Source organism: Salvelinus namaycush, chromosome 18 (genome assembly GCF_016432855.1).
Source record: "Salvelinus namaycush isolate Seneca chromosome 18, SaNama_1.0, whole genome shotgun sequence".
Classification (NCBI taxonomy): Eukaryota; Metazoa; Chordata; class Actinopteri; order Salmoniformes; family Salmonidae; genus Salvelinus; species Salvelinus namaycush.
In genome coordinates this window covers 15,560,136-15,577,210 of record NC_052324.1, presented here as the reverse complement: position 1 = coordinate 15,577,210, position 17,075 = coordinate 15,560,136, and the positions used below count along the sequence as shown (strand labels likewise).

Genomic DNA, 17,075 nt, shown 5'->3' with positions numbered 1-17,075 from the left:
GACCCAAGTTAAACAATTTAAAGGCAATGCTACCAAATACTAATTGAGTGGATGTAAACTTCTGACCCACTGGGAATGTGATGAAAGAAAAAAAAAGCTGAAATAAATCATTCTCTCTACTATTATTCTGACATTTCACATTCTTAAAATAAAGTGGTAATCCTAACTGACCTAAAACAGGGATTTTTTACTAGGATTAAATGTCAGGAATTGTGAAAAACTGAGTTTAAATGTATTTGGCTAAGGTGTATGTAAACTTCCGACTTCAACTGTGTATATATATATATATATATCGAGGGAGAGCGAGAGAGAGAGAATGGGCTATAGTATGGTGACTCACCAGGTCAGGTCGAAGGTGTGGAGTTTAGATGCTGAACTGGGAGTGTGCTTCTTTACGCGACGACGAGCACTGGACACCGTCACCATGACAACACGGCACAGCACCACTGCATTGACCTAGGAGTACACAACGACACAGAACAACCGATGAACATGCCATATTGTTGCTCTATGACACATGTATGACACATTAGTAAACATCACATGCAAGCACACACACACACACAGAAAATCACACACAGGCACGCACACACAGGCACGCACACAGTAAATAAGTGAAGTGAAGCTACATACGGCCAAGATTAAAAGAACAGGTCCCACAAAAGCCCAAATCATATCAGTCTCCACATTGAGCCAGCAGTGACTGTCTGCTTTGTACTTGTCCAGGGATATCGTCAAGGTTACACCAACAATCACAACAGGCAGACCTGCAAAAATAACACAATATTTCTTGCTTTTAATTCAACAGGTCTCTTATATTCATACAACACATGCATGTCTTTAGTGAAAAGAGTTTACATTGCTGTGGTACAGGGCCAGGGACTACAGAAGACACCAACTGTCCATTCCCCAGCCATTCTATTTAGTCTGAACAGGTGAACACCTCAGACAGCTGGCTGGTATATCTGGGCATCTTAGAAAACATCATCATGAGTGTGTTAAGCTTTTTGAATGCACACACTCTTCCAACGGGGTCAGTTGGAACACAACCTTTGGTCTAGATGAGTGGTGTTCCAGACAGCACCGTGTTCTTACCAAACAATACTCCTATGTACTATAGAATATAGGCCAAGGTCGTATGTGAGTGGATGAGTCCTGTGTGGAACATATGGGAACATTGTACAGTATCATTTAATAATAAATATCTAAGCAGAGTGAGGTGTGATTCTGCATGGTGTTTTACCCCAGCCAATGCCGTAGTACATCTTCATCCTGCGGTCTTCGCTGATGTTGACAGACACCACCTTACTCCACAGCAGCAGCCCCTCCACCAGCATCCAGGAGAAGGAGGCCATGAAGAAGAGGTGCAGCAGGGCTGTCACCAGCAGACATGCCCCCTAGTGGACAGGAGGGACATGGCATTGACATGGTTCCCATCGCCATAGATACCTGTCCCCCACTTACTCTTACATGGTGGCACGGGCTCAAAAACAATAGAAAGTAATGCACATATAGTACTATAATCCAGAAAAGAGAATGGAGTCCTATCATACATTCAACGACATAAGCAGGTAAAAGCCTACAGACTCCTGGATCACTGACAAAACTGAACCTGTGCCCTCTTCTAGTCCATAGTACCCATGACCATATACAGAGAGTGAGAGGTTTAAAGACAGACACAGCCATGTAAAGAGTCCCACCTCGTTAGCAGAGGCCCAGTCACTGCACATCAGCAGCAGCTCAGCTATCCCCAGAGCCACGATCAGGTTCTTGTGGACAGTGGTGCGGTCAGACTGAGGAACTCTGCCCCCACACCACACCAGGCCAGACAGGGGAGAGGGACACAGAGAGATGATCAAGGTCAGACCAACATACAGACAAACCGACTGTGAGTCAGTCATTATACAGTCATAGGAAACACAGCAGCAATTTGTCTGTTCAGCATGGTAAAGAGAAGTGACAGAGTGAATCATTGAAACAGAAAGATGTATTGTAGCCTCCACAAGCTAGTAGATTCTTCGCTGGAGCAGGGCACCACTCACCCCAAAGCGAAGAAGAGGATGAAGGTGAAGAGTAAGCCACACAGGGACACTCCACAGCCGATGAACGTCATGACCTGGAGGGCTCTCTCATTCTCTGGACTCCTCTGACACACAGACACACATGGGTAGGTATTTATCAGAGATAAGAAACTGGGTGGTTCGAGCCCTGAATACTGATTGGCTGACAGCCGTGGTATACCACGGGTATGACGTAACATTTTATTTTTTTACTGCTCTGATTATGTTGGTAACCAGCAGTGGTGGGGAAAGTACTGCGTCGTGCGTAAGAACAGCCCTTAGCCGTGGTAAATTGGCCATATACCACACCCCCTCGGGCCTTATTGCTTAACTATAAAACAGGTTGTTTGGATCCTGGATGCTGACTGGTTGATATGCGGGAGTTGTGGGACAACAAATCCCGAAAAATACCATAACGTGTTAATGTCATATCTCCACTGTCCACAAAACAGGCAGGAAATTCATAAACTATTTTTCCATGCTACTATTTGGTTTGCAACAGTTGGGGGTTGTATAAACCTACATGTCTGCCTCTACGACCTGTTCAACAATGTATCCTTTTACAAATGCAAGCTCTCCCGTGCCAGGAAAGAAGAGGAACGCACTGGCTGTCACCAACCAGCACCAGGACCATGGACAGTTCTTCCACTCATGTGCCATCAACGGAAATGTCACTATTAACGTCACCAACTAGCTTGGTTAGCTCAGCTAGTGGCCTATTGGATATTTATTAAATCATTATTTATTGAAGTTCTTCCCTCTCATCATCATTGAATCTCTGCTAGCTAGCTACATGCCAATAATTTGTTTAGCATAGCAACATTGAATGAATAGAATGATTAGAATTAACGACTGGGTCAAAACATGAGAAAATAACTAACGACCAGTCCGCTTGTGTAGCAACTTCACAATGCAAAAACGAATTTACTCTTTAAAAGAATGTTTTTTTATAAATTTATTTTTGACCCCTTTTTCTCCCCAATTGGTAGCTACAGTCTCCCCTAAACCGGACAACGCTGGGCCAATTGTGCTCCGCCTCATGGGTCTCCCAGTCGCGGCCGGCTGCGACACAGCCCGGGATCGAACCCGGATCTGTAGTGATGCCTCTAGCACTGCCTTAGACCACGGTGCCACCGAGAGGCCTTTATTTAAAACATTTAATTAATAACCGTTTTATAAAAGCGCTAATGCCCTCGCACCTGGGAATTATCGTTTGACAACTCCCTCCAAGACCTGTGTTCAACTTTTTGGCATGTAGAACGGTTTCCAAATCGTTTATCAAAATATTAATTAAATATTTTCATTAAAAACATTATTTTAAAGAGTGAATTATTTTTTGCATTGTAAAGTTTCTTCCCAAGAGGGCTGGTCGTTAGTTATTTTCCCATGTTTTGACTCACTCAGAACAGCCCTTGTCACATAATAATTCTCGGGTTCTGAGGCATGATTACTGAACTATACAGACTATAAGTGTCTGTTGACTATTCTCTATTGTACTATTTCACAATGTGGAATGTGAGGAATTGTGGAGGGTAGAATGGACCTTTACCTGGACTTCATAGACTTGCAGCAGCAGGGCAAAGTTGGTGGTGTGGTTGCAGAAGCAGACAGTGGAGTCGTAGTGTTTAGAGATGACCTCACAGCCTTTAGTAGACCACCACCCACCTGCCTCTGGCCTAGAGGGGGACAACAGTTTCATAACAATGTATGGTAACCATTACACTAATAAATCTGATTTCTATAGATGTAAGCAGGTTACTGTTTTTTGTCATGAATGTTGTTCTGGAGGCAGCTCTGCAGAGTGGTCACGAGCAGCCACAGCCACAAGTCATACAATCTGATTTTAACCCTAACCTTAACCACACTGCTAACCCTAATCTTAAATTAAATCCAAAAAGCACATTTATACAATAAAGCCAATTTTGACTTTGCAGCTGGCCCTCTAGAGGAAATCGCTTAGTTCTGCCTCCAGGACAAGACTCATCCCAATAAACGTCAACCTGCTGGACGTAATGAGAATTTGCTGTCATTATACTCACATCAGATCAAAGTCCCAGAATGCACAGACTGGGTCATACACGGTCCCTGCAGAATTCTAAAGCAATCGATGGAAAAGGACAATTTCACACTTATGGTAAAGGACAGGCTTATGAAGGAGAACAAGGGGGATATTCAGTATCATATTCTCTGTGGAAGAGGCAGAGGTATATAGTGCATAGAGGAGTATAGTCCATGTGAGTGTGAGACACTGAGGTCTTTACTTGAGCTCTGTGTTGGAGCTGGAAGCGCACAGCCATGCTGACAGGCTGTCCGTCCCCCAGGACTGTAGTAGAGATGACAGAGGAGCCCAGGATGGTGCCCAGGTACCTGACACACATAGCACAGCACAGGCCATAAGGTGGCAGTCACACATAAGACTGGATATCAACACTGGATCATGCTCGGTAGGCACTAATGGGAAAAAAAGACTTAACGGAAAATGAAAATGAATGTTCTTAATGGACTGATTCAAATCTATAATCATTCATGAAAAAACGACTCGCCCTGTTTCAAATGACTCCTCCTTATTGCGTGCCTACTGAATGTGACCTTGGTCTGAAAAAAGTTCTCATCTTCCATACCTCTGGATGCCATCGGTGACGATGGGAATCATGGTGATGTTCTCCTCCGCGTTGAAAAGAGGCCGCAGGGAACTGTACCACGTGTTGACCACAGTCACCTTCTGGAAGCCTGCTCATACAACATCAACATCAACATCAATATCTCCACGAACCAAACTAAGTGTCTCTCTCTTCTAAGAACACTAGACAGCTTAGCAATGCAGCAGTAAGTGGAAACACAGATCAACGTTATGTCTCACAATAGCCAGTTAATATAGATTGTAATGAGTAGTTGACTAAAGTCAAGGCCTTGGGAGTGCAAATGGATGAATACATACTGTCTGTATTAGTACATATCCCACTGGGCATGAACTAGGTGAATCGATGTTGTTTCAACGACATTTGTCAACTTATTGTGACGTGGAATCTTCGTAGAAAATACATGACATTTAAAAAAGTAATCATCGTAAACTGTTGTTTTGAGGGTGAAATTTCAACCAAATTTCAACATAGACAAACCTTGTATAAAATATGTTGAATTTGTACCTTTCAATCAATGTCAGATCTTCAACATTATATTTGCTATCAAAAAATAAAAGAATTGTCTGGGCAGCACCTCCTACTGGAGAATTGATCTATCTACCGATCCAGGGTTTAAACCAAGCCACCCCTACCTTGTCACAACACAAGTGACTGGCTCAAACGCATTAAGAAGGAAAGACATTCCACAAATTAACTTTTAGCAAGGCACACCTTTTAATTGAAATGCATTCCAGGTGACTACCTCATGAAGCTGGTTGAGAGAATGCCAAGACTGTGCAAAGCTGTGATCAAGGCAAAGGGTGGCTACTTTGAAGAATCTCAAATATAAAATACATTTTGATATTTAACACTTTCTAGGTTACTACATGATTCCATATGTGTTGTTTCATAGTTTTGATGTATTCACTATTATTCTACAATGCCTAAAATAATACAAATAAAGAAAAATTCTTGAATAAGTAGGTGTGTCCAAACTTTTGACTGCTACTTTATCTTCTGCTTGGATAGCTCCATCTGTGCCACTGACGTGGTCTGACTTTAATTCCACTTTGTAATCAAATGAATAATTGATAGGTTGTATTCACGTCTCCATCCCAACCAACATCGAAGTTAAAGACTAGGACTAAATCAAACCTTATTTAAAGTGCATTTTATGTTTGATATGATTTAGTTCTTTAACTTCGATTTTTGGTTGAGATGGAGTCGAAAATTCAACATACCCATTATTAATTTGTAGACGAACTGGAATTAAAGCCAGTGGCACAGATGGAACTATCCAAGCAGAATATAAATATCCTTCAAAATGTTGATATTTGGTTGCGTTGACAACCAAACACAATTCAAAATCACTTTTGAAATAAAATAAATTACCTATTAACTTGTTGACAACCAGTTTTTACATTGACAAAAAGAATCCGATCCTTAAGAGGTTTAAATGTTGATATTAGGTTAGGTTGTCAACCAAACACAATTCAATATTACTTTTGTAATACAGTAAATAGCCTATTTTACAATCTAAAGTAACATTCAACCTTAAAATGAGTAACACATCCGTGGCCACATTTTGAAGTTACTGTAACTATAAATGTCTTCTTATGTAATCATATAAAGTGTGGATGTTCAAGATAACATGGATAGGTTGTCGCAGGTCTGTGGATATCTTCACAATTGCTGCAATAATCTGTGGAGAATCTCGAAAGGCATTGATCACTTGCACCATGTACTTTTAATGTAATCTCAAATGCAATCTAGGTCATTTAGTTTTGCTATTAGATGAATCACAGTGATGACACATTAATCTGTTATATAAATAAACAAAATATCTGACATTGTATTCCCATTTGAACTTTGCTGTGATTTTACATGGTTGAAAGCGCAGTGACAGACATTTGGGTGACAAGTAACCCAATAATCTGACATTGTTTTTCCATTGCATTTTGGTTGTGCTTTTAGATGGTTGAAAGCATGGTGATAACACACTGGAAATGTAACTAACTTTACGTTTTAGTTTTGAGTGGGTGAATGTAGGTTGTAATCTCATTGATCAACATCTCAACCAAAAATTACCCAATTATCCACATTGAAATGACACGGTGTGCCCAGTGGGATGTGTCTATAAAACAGTGCTTGATAAATGTGTGGTATTTCAAATCAAATCCTTCTTCACTAGGTGTTTACTGTTGGAATGCATGGTTGAGACTGTAAAGCACTAGGCTATGGCTGAAGGAGTGCAGATGAGATACGGACATTACAGCACTCTCAGGGTTGTCTCTCACCGTTGTCATGGAGATTCTGCATGTTCTGCGTGGGGACTGAGATACAGTCTATGTTGGTGACGCTCTCTACGTCTGGACCACAGAACTTAGGCCCACTCGATCCCTCTCCCAGACTCTGCTGCTGAACCTCCAGTTCTGAATCACATAAAGACGTATTCTCAGTGGAATGAACAGAATACTATAGTAAGAGGAATGGTTGTAGTAACAACAGCACATCCTACAAAAAGTGCTAATGATTAAACATGGAAAGGACAGAAAGGCCTGGACACTAAATGTTCCTATTTGCTATCAACCATCTGGGACCGGATGAAGAGCCACTGTGGATAGGAATGTTGTCATTAAAGGTGTGGTGTATGGCCAGTATACCATGGCTAAGGCCTGTATCCATAACAACAGCCCTTGGCCGTGGTATACTGGCCACATACCACACCTCCTCGGGCCTTATTGCTTAATTCTATGGTCTGTCCGCTCTTTCAGCCTTTCAGCAGCTCACAGAACACACTAACATTCTAGAGAATGCACTGTACTCTACTAAGTGACTCACTGATGTTGGACCTGTGGATAAGTAGATGGTCCGTTTCCGTCATCAGCTGAGTGCTCAGACTGGTCACCATGCGGTCAATGCTCTTGACCACAGCCATCGGTCCACTCACCACCTGGGCACAGGGTGGGGATAAGGGAATGGGGTTTAATCATGGAGATATACTAGTCATTGGTAGGGCCAGGAGTTTCACCTGACCACGTGACCTAACCAGAATATTAAGCCCATAACTAGGACCCAGAGTTTGGTCAGGTGGTCAGGAGACTCCTGGCTGTGGTTATTGGATAGAGCAGAGACTGTGGGTGAAGCATTGCTATGTGGATGTTTCAGTCCTCTAGCTGCTCTAATACATTCAGCCTGGCTGTGCTGTACTGCTGTGACCTTGGAGGGTTGAAAGGCCTGGGGGAGGGGAGGTGGGTGAAATGGGGGAGGCAAAATCTCTGCAACAATATGAATGCTTATCATATGCCTAGCACTAGGATACATAGACTTGCAATACTTGCGGTTTATATAAAGTATAATGTTAGACATGTCTGAGTAATTGTTTTGGATGTGATATGTTAACCATAATAGCACAACACACTCCACTGTGCTCCTTTAAAGAACATTCAACAAAGACAATAATGGATATTATCTTCAAAATGTTCACACACATTTAAACATGACCAGAGATCATAATAGTCTGTGAAAAAGTGCTGCTTACAATATACAAATTAGACCTGTTTATTGTCATGACAGATTTTGATGCAATCTAGAGCAGATTCAATTTAGTGTATCTGCGATGAAGTTTGATCAAGATTCAACCCTATGTGCTCTGTACAAGTACACTTATCTAGCCAAGCGTAAGCATTCATTTGATAGTTTCTCATTCACAGTATCCACTTGATCTTACTGCCCTCTAGTGGAGATATGCTCAAATAATACTGCCATACTCCGTATGATGTCATGTTTCATGTTTTGTGTGGACCTCAGGAAAAGTAGCTGCTGCTTTTGCAACAGCTAATGGGGATCCTAATAAAATACCAAATACCAAATACTACAGTAGTCATGTATATGTTCCCAACACCTTGGCGGCACTACCTCCACCGGATCCCAGACAATGTTTTAGCCTCTCTGGTACCTGATGTAAGAAGGGCTTTATAAATACATTTGAATAATTGATTGGTACCTGTTTGATGGCCTGCCACTTGGGGGCGTTGTCCTGGCTGATGATGCTGTCAGCCACAGTGATAAAAGTGTGGCTGAGATCCCCGGCGCTGATGGTGGCAAGGCTGTCGTTGCCTTCCGCGGCCGTGTCTGTGGGCACGTCTGCAGCCCGCGCTAGCAGCTGGACCAGGGACAGCATGTCCTCTGGCTGCAGCCCCTTCCTGGTGTCCTCCAGGGCCTGCCTGGACATGTTGAGCAGACTGGACACCTGACCCCAGCTCATCTGGATCCCTGGCTGCCCCCCCATCACACCCTCCACTCCCTAATACACACACACAGATGCACGCGGGGACGCACGCATCCACACATACACAGCAGAGGATGGAGAGGAAATCCAAAACAGGGTTCAAGAATATTGAACTCACTGACAGAACAACGTTTATTGCTGTGTCAAGTTGAGTAGGTTAGAGATAATTCATAAACGTCCTAATCCAGACAGGCAACCAATGATTTATAGTAATCAGTCTTTACCTGCTTTCCATTGGAGATCTGCATGAGGTGGTGCATGAAGGGACTAGGATGGGAGCGCTGAGACTCACTCAATTCCTTCATCTTGACATAGCGCTCTGTAAGAAACAGTCGTGTCAGAGACAGTCCCTGGTTCCTCTCTGATGTTTGGTGACGGTAGTTACTAGCATTGTACAAAGTCACAAATATTAATGTGCAGTCAGTTTCCCTAATGTGATGCAAAATGAATTTCACTAGTCTGTTCAGAAATAGACAACTTATGGGTGTACAGTAAAGAGTAGTACTGTGATAGCCATGTTCGTTACAGTATGTAAGTGATGGTCTGGTCGTAGGTAGTGGCAGTCTAGGTAGTGGTTGACTCACCTCTGCTGGTCCTGCAGATGAAGGGCAGTGTGGTGGAGCAGTCTGCAGAGTCATACAGGGGGAGCTGTTGGCTAGACCAGCCTTCCAGAGTCCTGCAGCCCTGCATCTCCCTCTGCCTGTGGACCGCTGCTCACGCACACACACGCACACACACACACGCACACACAGACACACACACACAGCATGAGACAGCTCCAATGACTACATAATCTGTTTATGTTCTAGTAAAGTTAATGGGAATACATATTTAAATGAATTGCTTGCATCAAGTGAGCTTTTGATTTTGTGACACATCTGTTTAATCATTAGTCCTCTAAGTATTTGGTTAAATTCAGCATGCTGTAGCCAAACATAACTTTGTTGATATCGATAGCAATTTATAAGTGTAATACCATTATGCTTTCATATTCAACATATTCAACAACCTTTGAAAACGTAGACAATTCCTTCCAATTGATTTGACCGTGTTTTTACTGAGAATGTATGCCGGCAAAAAGCCCCTCCATTATGAGTCAGTTCACTTGTTACACACAGCAATGAAATCCATTATTTTTCATGACGGTTAAACATTTGATTGGTTTTCACTATTGAGTAGAGCTCCATTCTCTTCGTAAAGCAGACCTCATACTTGCGCGAATTCCCCTCCCCCTGCCCTCCACACGGCCTTTATTTATTTATTTTATTTATTTCACATTTATTTAACCAGGTAGGCTAGTTGAGAACAAGTTCTCATTTACAATTGCGACCTGGCCAAGATAAAGCAAAGCAGTTCGACACATACAACAACACAGAGTTACACATGGAGTAAAACAAACATACAGTTAATAATACAGTAGAAAAATAAGTCTATATCCAATGTGAGCAAATGAGGTGAGATAAGGGAGGTAAAGGCAAAAAAAGGCCATGGTGGCGAAGTAAATACAATATAGCAAGTAAAACACTGGAATGGTAGATTTGCAGTGAAAGAATGTGCAAAGTAGAAAAATAAATAATGGGGTGCAAAGTAACAAAATAAATAAATAAATAAATACAGTAGGGGAAGAGGTAGTTGTTTGGGCTAAATTATAGATGGGCTATCTACAGGTGCAGTAATCTGTGAGCTGCTCTGACAGCTGGTGCTTAAAGCTAGTGAGGGAGATAAGTGTTTCTAGTTTCAGAGATTTTTGTAGTTCGTTTCAGTCATAGGCAGCAGAGAACTGGAAGGAGGGGCGGCCAAAGGAGGAATTTGTTTTGGGGGTGACCAGAGAGATATACCTGCTGGAGAGCGTGCTACAGGTGGGTGCTGCTATGGTGACCAGCGAGCTGAGATAAGGGGGGACTTTACCTAGCAGGGTCTTGTAGATGACCTGGAGCCAGTGGGTTTGGCGACGAGTATGAAGCGAGGGCCAGCCAACGAGAGCGTACAGGTCGCAGTGGTGGGTAGTATATGGGGCTTTGGTGACAAAAAGGATGGCACTGTGATAGACTGCATCCAATTTATTGAGTAGGGTATTGGAGGCAATTTTGTAAATGACATCGCCGAAGTCGAGGATCGGTAGGATGGTCAGTTTTACGAGGGTATGTTTGGCAGCATGAGTGAAGGATGCTTTGTTGCGAAATAGGAAGCCAATTCTAGATTTAACTTGGATTGGAGATGTTTGATGTGAACCAGGCTAACCAGTTTCCTCTCCCCCATGTATCTCTCTCAGACAGACATACTGGATGTGTTAAGGTAGACAGCCACTGGGTTAACTGGCCTCTTTCGAGGTAGATCACCCAGAAGGATTCAAACAACCAACTGATGGGAGACTGGGAACAACCACCACTGCCTCAGTATTGGATTAGTAATAGAAACAGATTGGTCTGGAAGAAGGGCTGTAGGTTTGCCATAGAAAGTCTTATAGAGGACGTACCATAAGATCATTAAAAGGCTATGTGAAAGAATCAAAAGACCAACATTCTGATCAACACCTGCAGGAGGCAACCCAAATAACGTGAGCTGAATTTTATGTGTGAACAAATCCTTCATAAATGGGATGTACCTCAATGGGAGCAAGAGACCACAAAGGGCCAGGTGAAACAATATGGCTGACAGTAAGTTTTGGCAAAGATTCAACTAAGATGACAATTCAACCAAAACTGAAAATATATCAACCTGGAATCAAAAGATCAACCAATAGAAAAGAGCCGATCAGATCATAGCTAGATTTGACGTAGGGGTATCTCAATGCTGTGTGACTGTAGGTGCAATCTCACCTGGGCAGAACAGCATGGCTGGCACCTCTCCGACCACTGGGTGACGGGTCATATTATCTATACTCCAGGTAAAGATAGCATCCTGGGTCAAAGATGAGCAGCCATTCAGGGCACGGAACTGCCTCTGCTCCAAGGCTGTGTCCCAAACATTCAGATCTGTGATATTCCCTACAAAGGGCTCGGTGAAGTTCCCTCCAAACGAGTCCTGATCCTGCCCCAGGATAAGTATGCCATCTCCATGTATGTCCCTGGGGGTGTCAGACCCGGAGCCCATGTCCCCCCTCTCCCCGTCCACATAGATGGCCCAGTGGCCGTCAGTCTTGCGCCAGGTGACACAGAGGTGGTGCCAGGCCCCATCGTTGGGGAAGGATGCCTTGTAGGGGCGGTGCTGCCCATGAACAATGAGCGCCAGCAGGATGCGTCCTGCCCCGTCCAACTGCCCGCGCAGCTGGAACTCGTTGGTGAAGACGGCCGCGGCGTAGGAGTACATGGTGGACACCTGGTACCACTGGGGGTCCCACTGCACGCGGACACACACGCTCACCGCTGGCAGGGCCGGGAACGTCATGTTGACACGGCTGTAGCCCTCCTGGGAGTCCCTGGGGAAGTTCAGGGCTTGGAACAACACATCTAAACAGGTAGAGACAGAAGGGGATCACTTTCAACGCTAACCCTGACCCTAAGCCTAAACCTAACCCTAACCCTAAGCCTAACCCACAACACCCAAGTACAGATCATCATGCAATATGGCATCAGGACATACATACGTAAGATCTTAATTTGAGCCAGTTTTCTACAGCAGGAAAACAATCCTGCAGCAATAGGAAATGTGAATTATTATATGGATTATAATTAATGGACATTTTTGTAGGGGGTTGATACATTTTTTCATTAGGGCAAATCAAGTCTGACATTTCAAAGTGGAAATGACCAACTTTAGAAGCCTTTTAAAAATCAAATACACTACAAGTTTGCGTTTCCTGCTGTGAAGGACAATTCTCAGCAACCAAAGAGTGATCAAATTATGATCCTACATCTGTAGGTGTTTAAATGGCTAAACTCACACTGTTTGGCAAGGGCCAGAGACCTGCTGGTTGGCCTGTTGGGGTCTCTGACCCACATGGGTCCTTGCAGGCCTGCCTGCCTGATGAGCTCCAGGGTTCCCTCCTCGTCTTCAGGCTGGCCCAGGGTGGTGAGGGAGCTGAACTGTCCCCTGCAGAAGCTCCCTGCCTGGGAGAGGGCCAGGGACACATTGACCAGCTGGAATACCCAGTCTGATGTTTGATGGACCAGGCGCAGACTGCTGCCCTCTGTCAATATGACACCAGGAACACACAACCACAAATAGGCATGGATCAGTCCACATGTGGATATTATACTTTACAGGAACACTTCTATCATCTCTTTGAGCAAATCTCTATGGAAACAACACGGAATAGCCTTGGTATACAAAAGAGTTTCAAGCATCGTGCATCAGATTGTGATTGGCAGTTCCAGAACTCACCATCTGAGCCCCTCTCTCCTCTGTCTAGCCCTGGCTGAGTTGGCTCACATTCACACAGCACCTACCATAGAGGAAACATTTACACTGCTTTATTCTGTTGGCTATGGCATAGACATGTAATATCCTTGATATTTATTTATCCAATAATCTCAAAATAGAAACAAACAGAATAATCAGTCAAATGAATAGTTGTGTTAAGCCTATCAAACGTATCAGGTCTACCAACGAAAGCATGAATTTCTCAAATAAAACACTGAACATTTGAACTTTTTTCTCTCTCCAGTTGATTTCCTAGTTTACATAAGAAAGGAATAGACATTACCACTACGCAACAGAGCAGAACCAGAGTCAGCAGGGTTCCAGTCATCTCTACTTCTCTATGTTCCACAGCTGGAAGAAAACACAATGCTTAACTGGCCTCTGCGTTTCAGGGAACATTTAGGTTTACTTCAATGGATCATACTGTAGTCTCTTTTCATATCAAAGACAAATTCAGCTCTGTTCAACAATAAAATGTCTAACAAAGCGAAAACACATACTGTGTGGTTAAACAATATTTGAAAGATGATAGATAGTATACTATATTTTTGGTATATTTCTAAGAGAACTATGTCAAATAAAATATCTGTATGCTACTCCTTATCTAACACATATGAACGGTACCTCAGACCCAGACTGCAACATGTGATGAGTAACTGGGCTTACTGTAGACTCAGGCTGCTCTTGCTCCAGTTCTTACTGCTCAGTGTTACTCCAAGGCTGCTGTAACTCTCCTTATGTCCTGATGACCACTACTCCCATGTACCGTGTGTCCTCTGACATATGCCCAGTCCATTCATCCAGTGTCCAGCTCCAGTCTCCAGCATGTGCTGGCTAACTGGCCTCTGTGGAGAAGCCACTGTCATACATGGTGAGGAGCGTCTGTCTGTTGCTGCCAGCCAGGAGGTACAAATCACAGCCTTTCTGTCCAACAGTCCACCTCTGCCTCCAGCCAGCCTTCTCCCCCCTCTCCTTCCACCTTCCTCAGCACCCATGAATCAGAAGCACACTTTGTCATGCAAATCGGGCCATAAAAAAAAAGATCCCTACTAACGCAAGCAGTGTCAAGCGTTTGGCACAGAGAGTTCATCAAGACCAGCAGGGTGGCAGACATTTCAGCACCCCTCCTATTAATGTATTCTACTGCTGCTGAGTTCCTTTAAGTTGACTGTATACATATGGTATCAGTACATTAGTCAAGGAGATGCCATTTCACTACAGATGATAATAAATGCAACCAAAGTAAATGATTGGGCATCGTCTATTTCAGGTAGTTTGTTCCATATGTAGAACATACTTAGTATGGACTGTCTGTTCGGGAGGATCGCTCGTGTACCCCTAAGCGCGCGCACACACACGCACACACACACACACACACACACACACACACACACACACACACACACACACACACACACACACACACACACACACACACACACACACACACACACACACACACACACACACACACACACACACACACACACACACACACACACACACGTGGAAGACAAAGAGCTGCATTATTTATTCCCCCGCGCTCCAACTAACCCACAGTCTGAAAGCCACACCACAGACCCAGATCCACAAAGCCTGTTGCTGCTGCATCAAGATGGCCAACTCTCCCCTCCCTTTATCTGCTGTCTGAACAGAAGCCGGCTGCCTCCCCTCATCCAGACCATACACACTGGTTTGACCACGTAACCATCTTTTGCAAGTTTGCATTTGGAACAATTTAAATAGATGCATGTCTCTCAGATGTATTGAAGATGTGCAACGGGCTACGTCTTGCACCTTCAGATTGTTTAAAATTCCTCAGTTCATTGCAGAAAATGTATTGTCTGCATTGCCTATTAATCATCTCAACAGGCTTTATGAAGAGTATACATTAGGTTCTAAGTACGTGTCTCTGTCCACCTTCTGTGAAAACAGTATAAGCCCTGTGTTGCTGACTCACTGCAGTAAAACACATTAGAGGTTGATGCATAAAACGTAACTAGCACCTGTTCGCTCTATACACTGAGCGGACAAAAACAATGGGTATAGTTGTTTCCTCTGCTTCAGGATGGCAGCAAAGGACACACAAGCAAATACTTGAAACTCATGATGATGTTTACTGGAGTATTGACGGCTCATGTCATTTGACTTTTCAAAAGAAGTTGTACGTTTAACATGGGGGTTTAAAGTTTATGAATCAACACCATTGTTATGTTTGAGAGAGGTAGAGAAGGGATTTGTTTTGTGTGTTGGTGTGAAATGGGCATGAATTCAGGAAAGGTCTCTGTATGCATAGGACATTTTAAATCCCCATTCAAAAACATATTGATTGATGGTTTAATTAACTAACTGACAACACTCCGGGTTGCAATCCTTATTAAACAAACTAGTTATTGTCAGGGGTTTCTGCCCTAAGTTCATACAAGAGACCACAGGAAACTTCTTTGATCAGAGGTTAGTTTGTTTAATAAGGAATGCAAGCCGGAGTATACACTTACAGTAATTTTCAAGTAACACACTCAGTTCAAAAGATGGTGTTTTCCCTTTTGATCCCCTACTGAGGATCACCCCGCCCAGGGTGATGTCCCTTAACTTTAATACCATATAAACTCATAATTAATAGTTGCTAATACAATGATGTTCCTGCTAGGCGGAGTTCAGCTTATTGTTATTTGCAGTTAGTTTCCCAATTCTTCTTCCTCCTATTGCTATCATGTGCTAGCAGAAGTAAGACTGGAACATAGCATCAACAGGAACTGAAAGTATAGTTTTACCAAACAGGCACATGACTTTTGTACAGTTGACCTCTTCATGCACTTACAAAGTGTCTACCACTGATTCTTAAAATCAAGATAAAGCAAAACACGAATCATTGTATAGGTGTTCCTATAATGTACAGATATTATAAAATTAATTTCACTCACCACTTTGGAGGTACTACCTCCAACACAAACATTTCAATCAATTATTTTGGTTCACAAGGGAATGTAGCACAAATACGACAATCATCTCTTTGGCACATAACATCATTAAATGGTTCCATATGATGGTCATGTCTGGGTATGGCCACAATAATAAGGGTCAGCATGGTGGAAATGACCATCGACTCTAGGACCACTGCTTCCCTTTAAACAACATCTACAGTTGCCCCTCTTAGGACAACGTTTACAAACCGAATGGGCCATCAGATCAATTTGGGCCCTGTGGATCAATATCATCAAATTTGAATTTGCTAATATAGGTCAAATAGATTAGGATCAGGTTCACTCTCAGGATCAGAGTTCAACCTCTCCATTCACCAGGGCATGCTGAGAATAGTGTCAACATCTTAAGTACACAACTTCTTTACCCATGTCATACAGTTATTAACATACTAAGAACATACTCAAATAAATCGGTCAGTTTTCAAAAATCTTTCAGTTCCCAAATCATAATCAAAACCCAATTAATTATCCAAACCAAAATTAGAATGACAATGCTTCGGTGATTGGTCCTAGTACTCAATGTTAAAAACCCTCAACTTAGCACATCAACACTGGCAGAATGTATATTTATATTAACATACAGCACAATTATCCATAGTTATAGTATTCACTTTCTTATCATGATTATAACCACAGATCAGTATCTCAATGCATTCTTAATCTAAATGACTAAATGTAGCAGTGTGTTAGACCTCTACAATCAACTTGATGCCCCACATTAAAGACAAGCCTAAATCAATTTTGGGCACAGTTGACC

General features: G+C 42.9%; 1 protein-coding gene across 1 annotated transcript; it reads right to left on the bottom strand.

The window, feature by feature from the left end:
* Nucleotides 1-1,205: 1,205 nt before the first annotated feature.
* Nucleotides 1,206-14,204, bottom strand: LOC120063578 (adhesion G-protein coupled receptor D2-like). Its single transcript, XM_039013927.1, has 15 exons — nt 14,174-14,204; nt 12,856-13,101; nt 11,792-12,421; nt 9,557-9,682; nt 9,197-9,291; nt 8,688-8,987; nt 7,523-7,634; nt 6,979-7,113; nt 4,682-4,790; nt 4,322-4,427; nt 4,100-4,155; nt 3,610-3,736; nt 2,043-2,146; nt 1,701-1,803; nt 1,206-1,397 (listed from the first exon to the last, which is right to left on the bottom strand). Exons 1-15 carry the CDS (start codon nt 14,202-14,204, stop codon nt 1,206-1,208), a joined length of 2,472 nt encoding a protein of 823 aa, XP_038869855.1.
* Nucleotides 14,205-17,075: the final 2,871 nt, after the last annotated feature.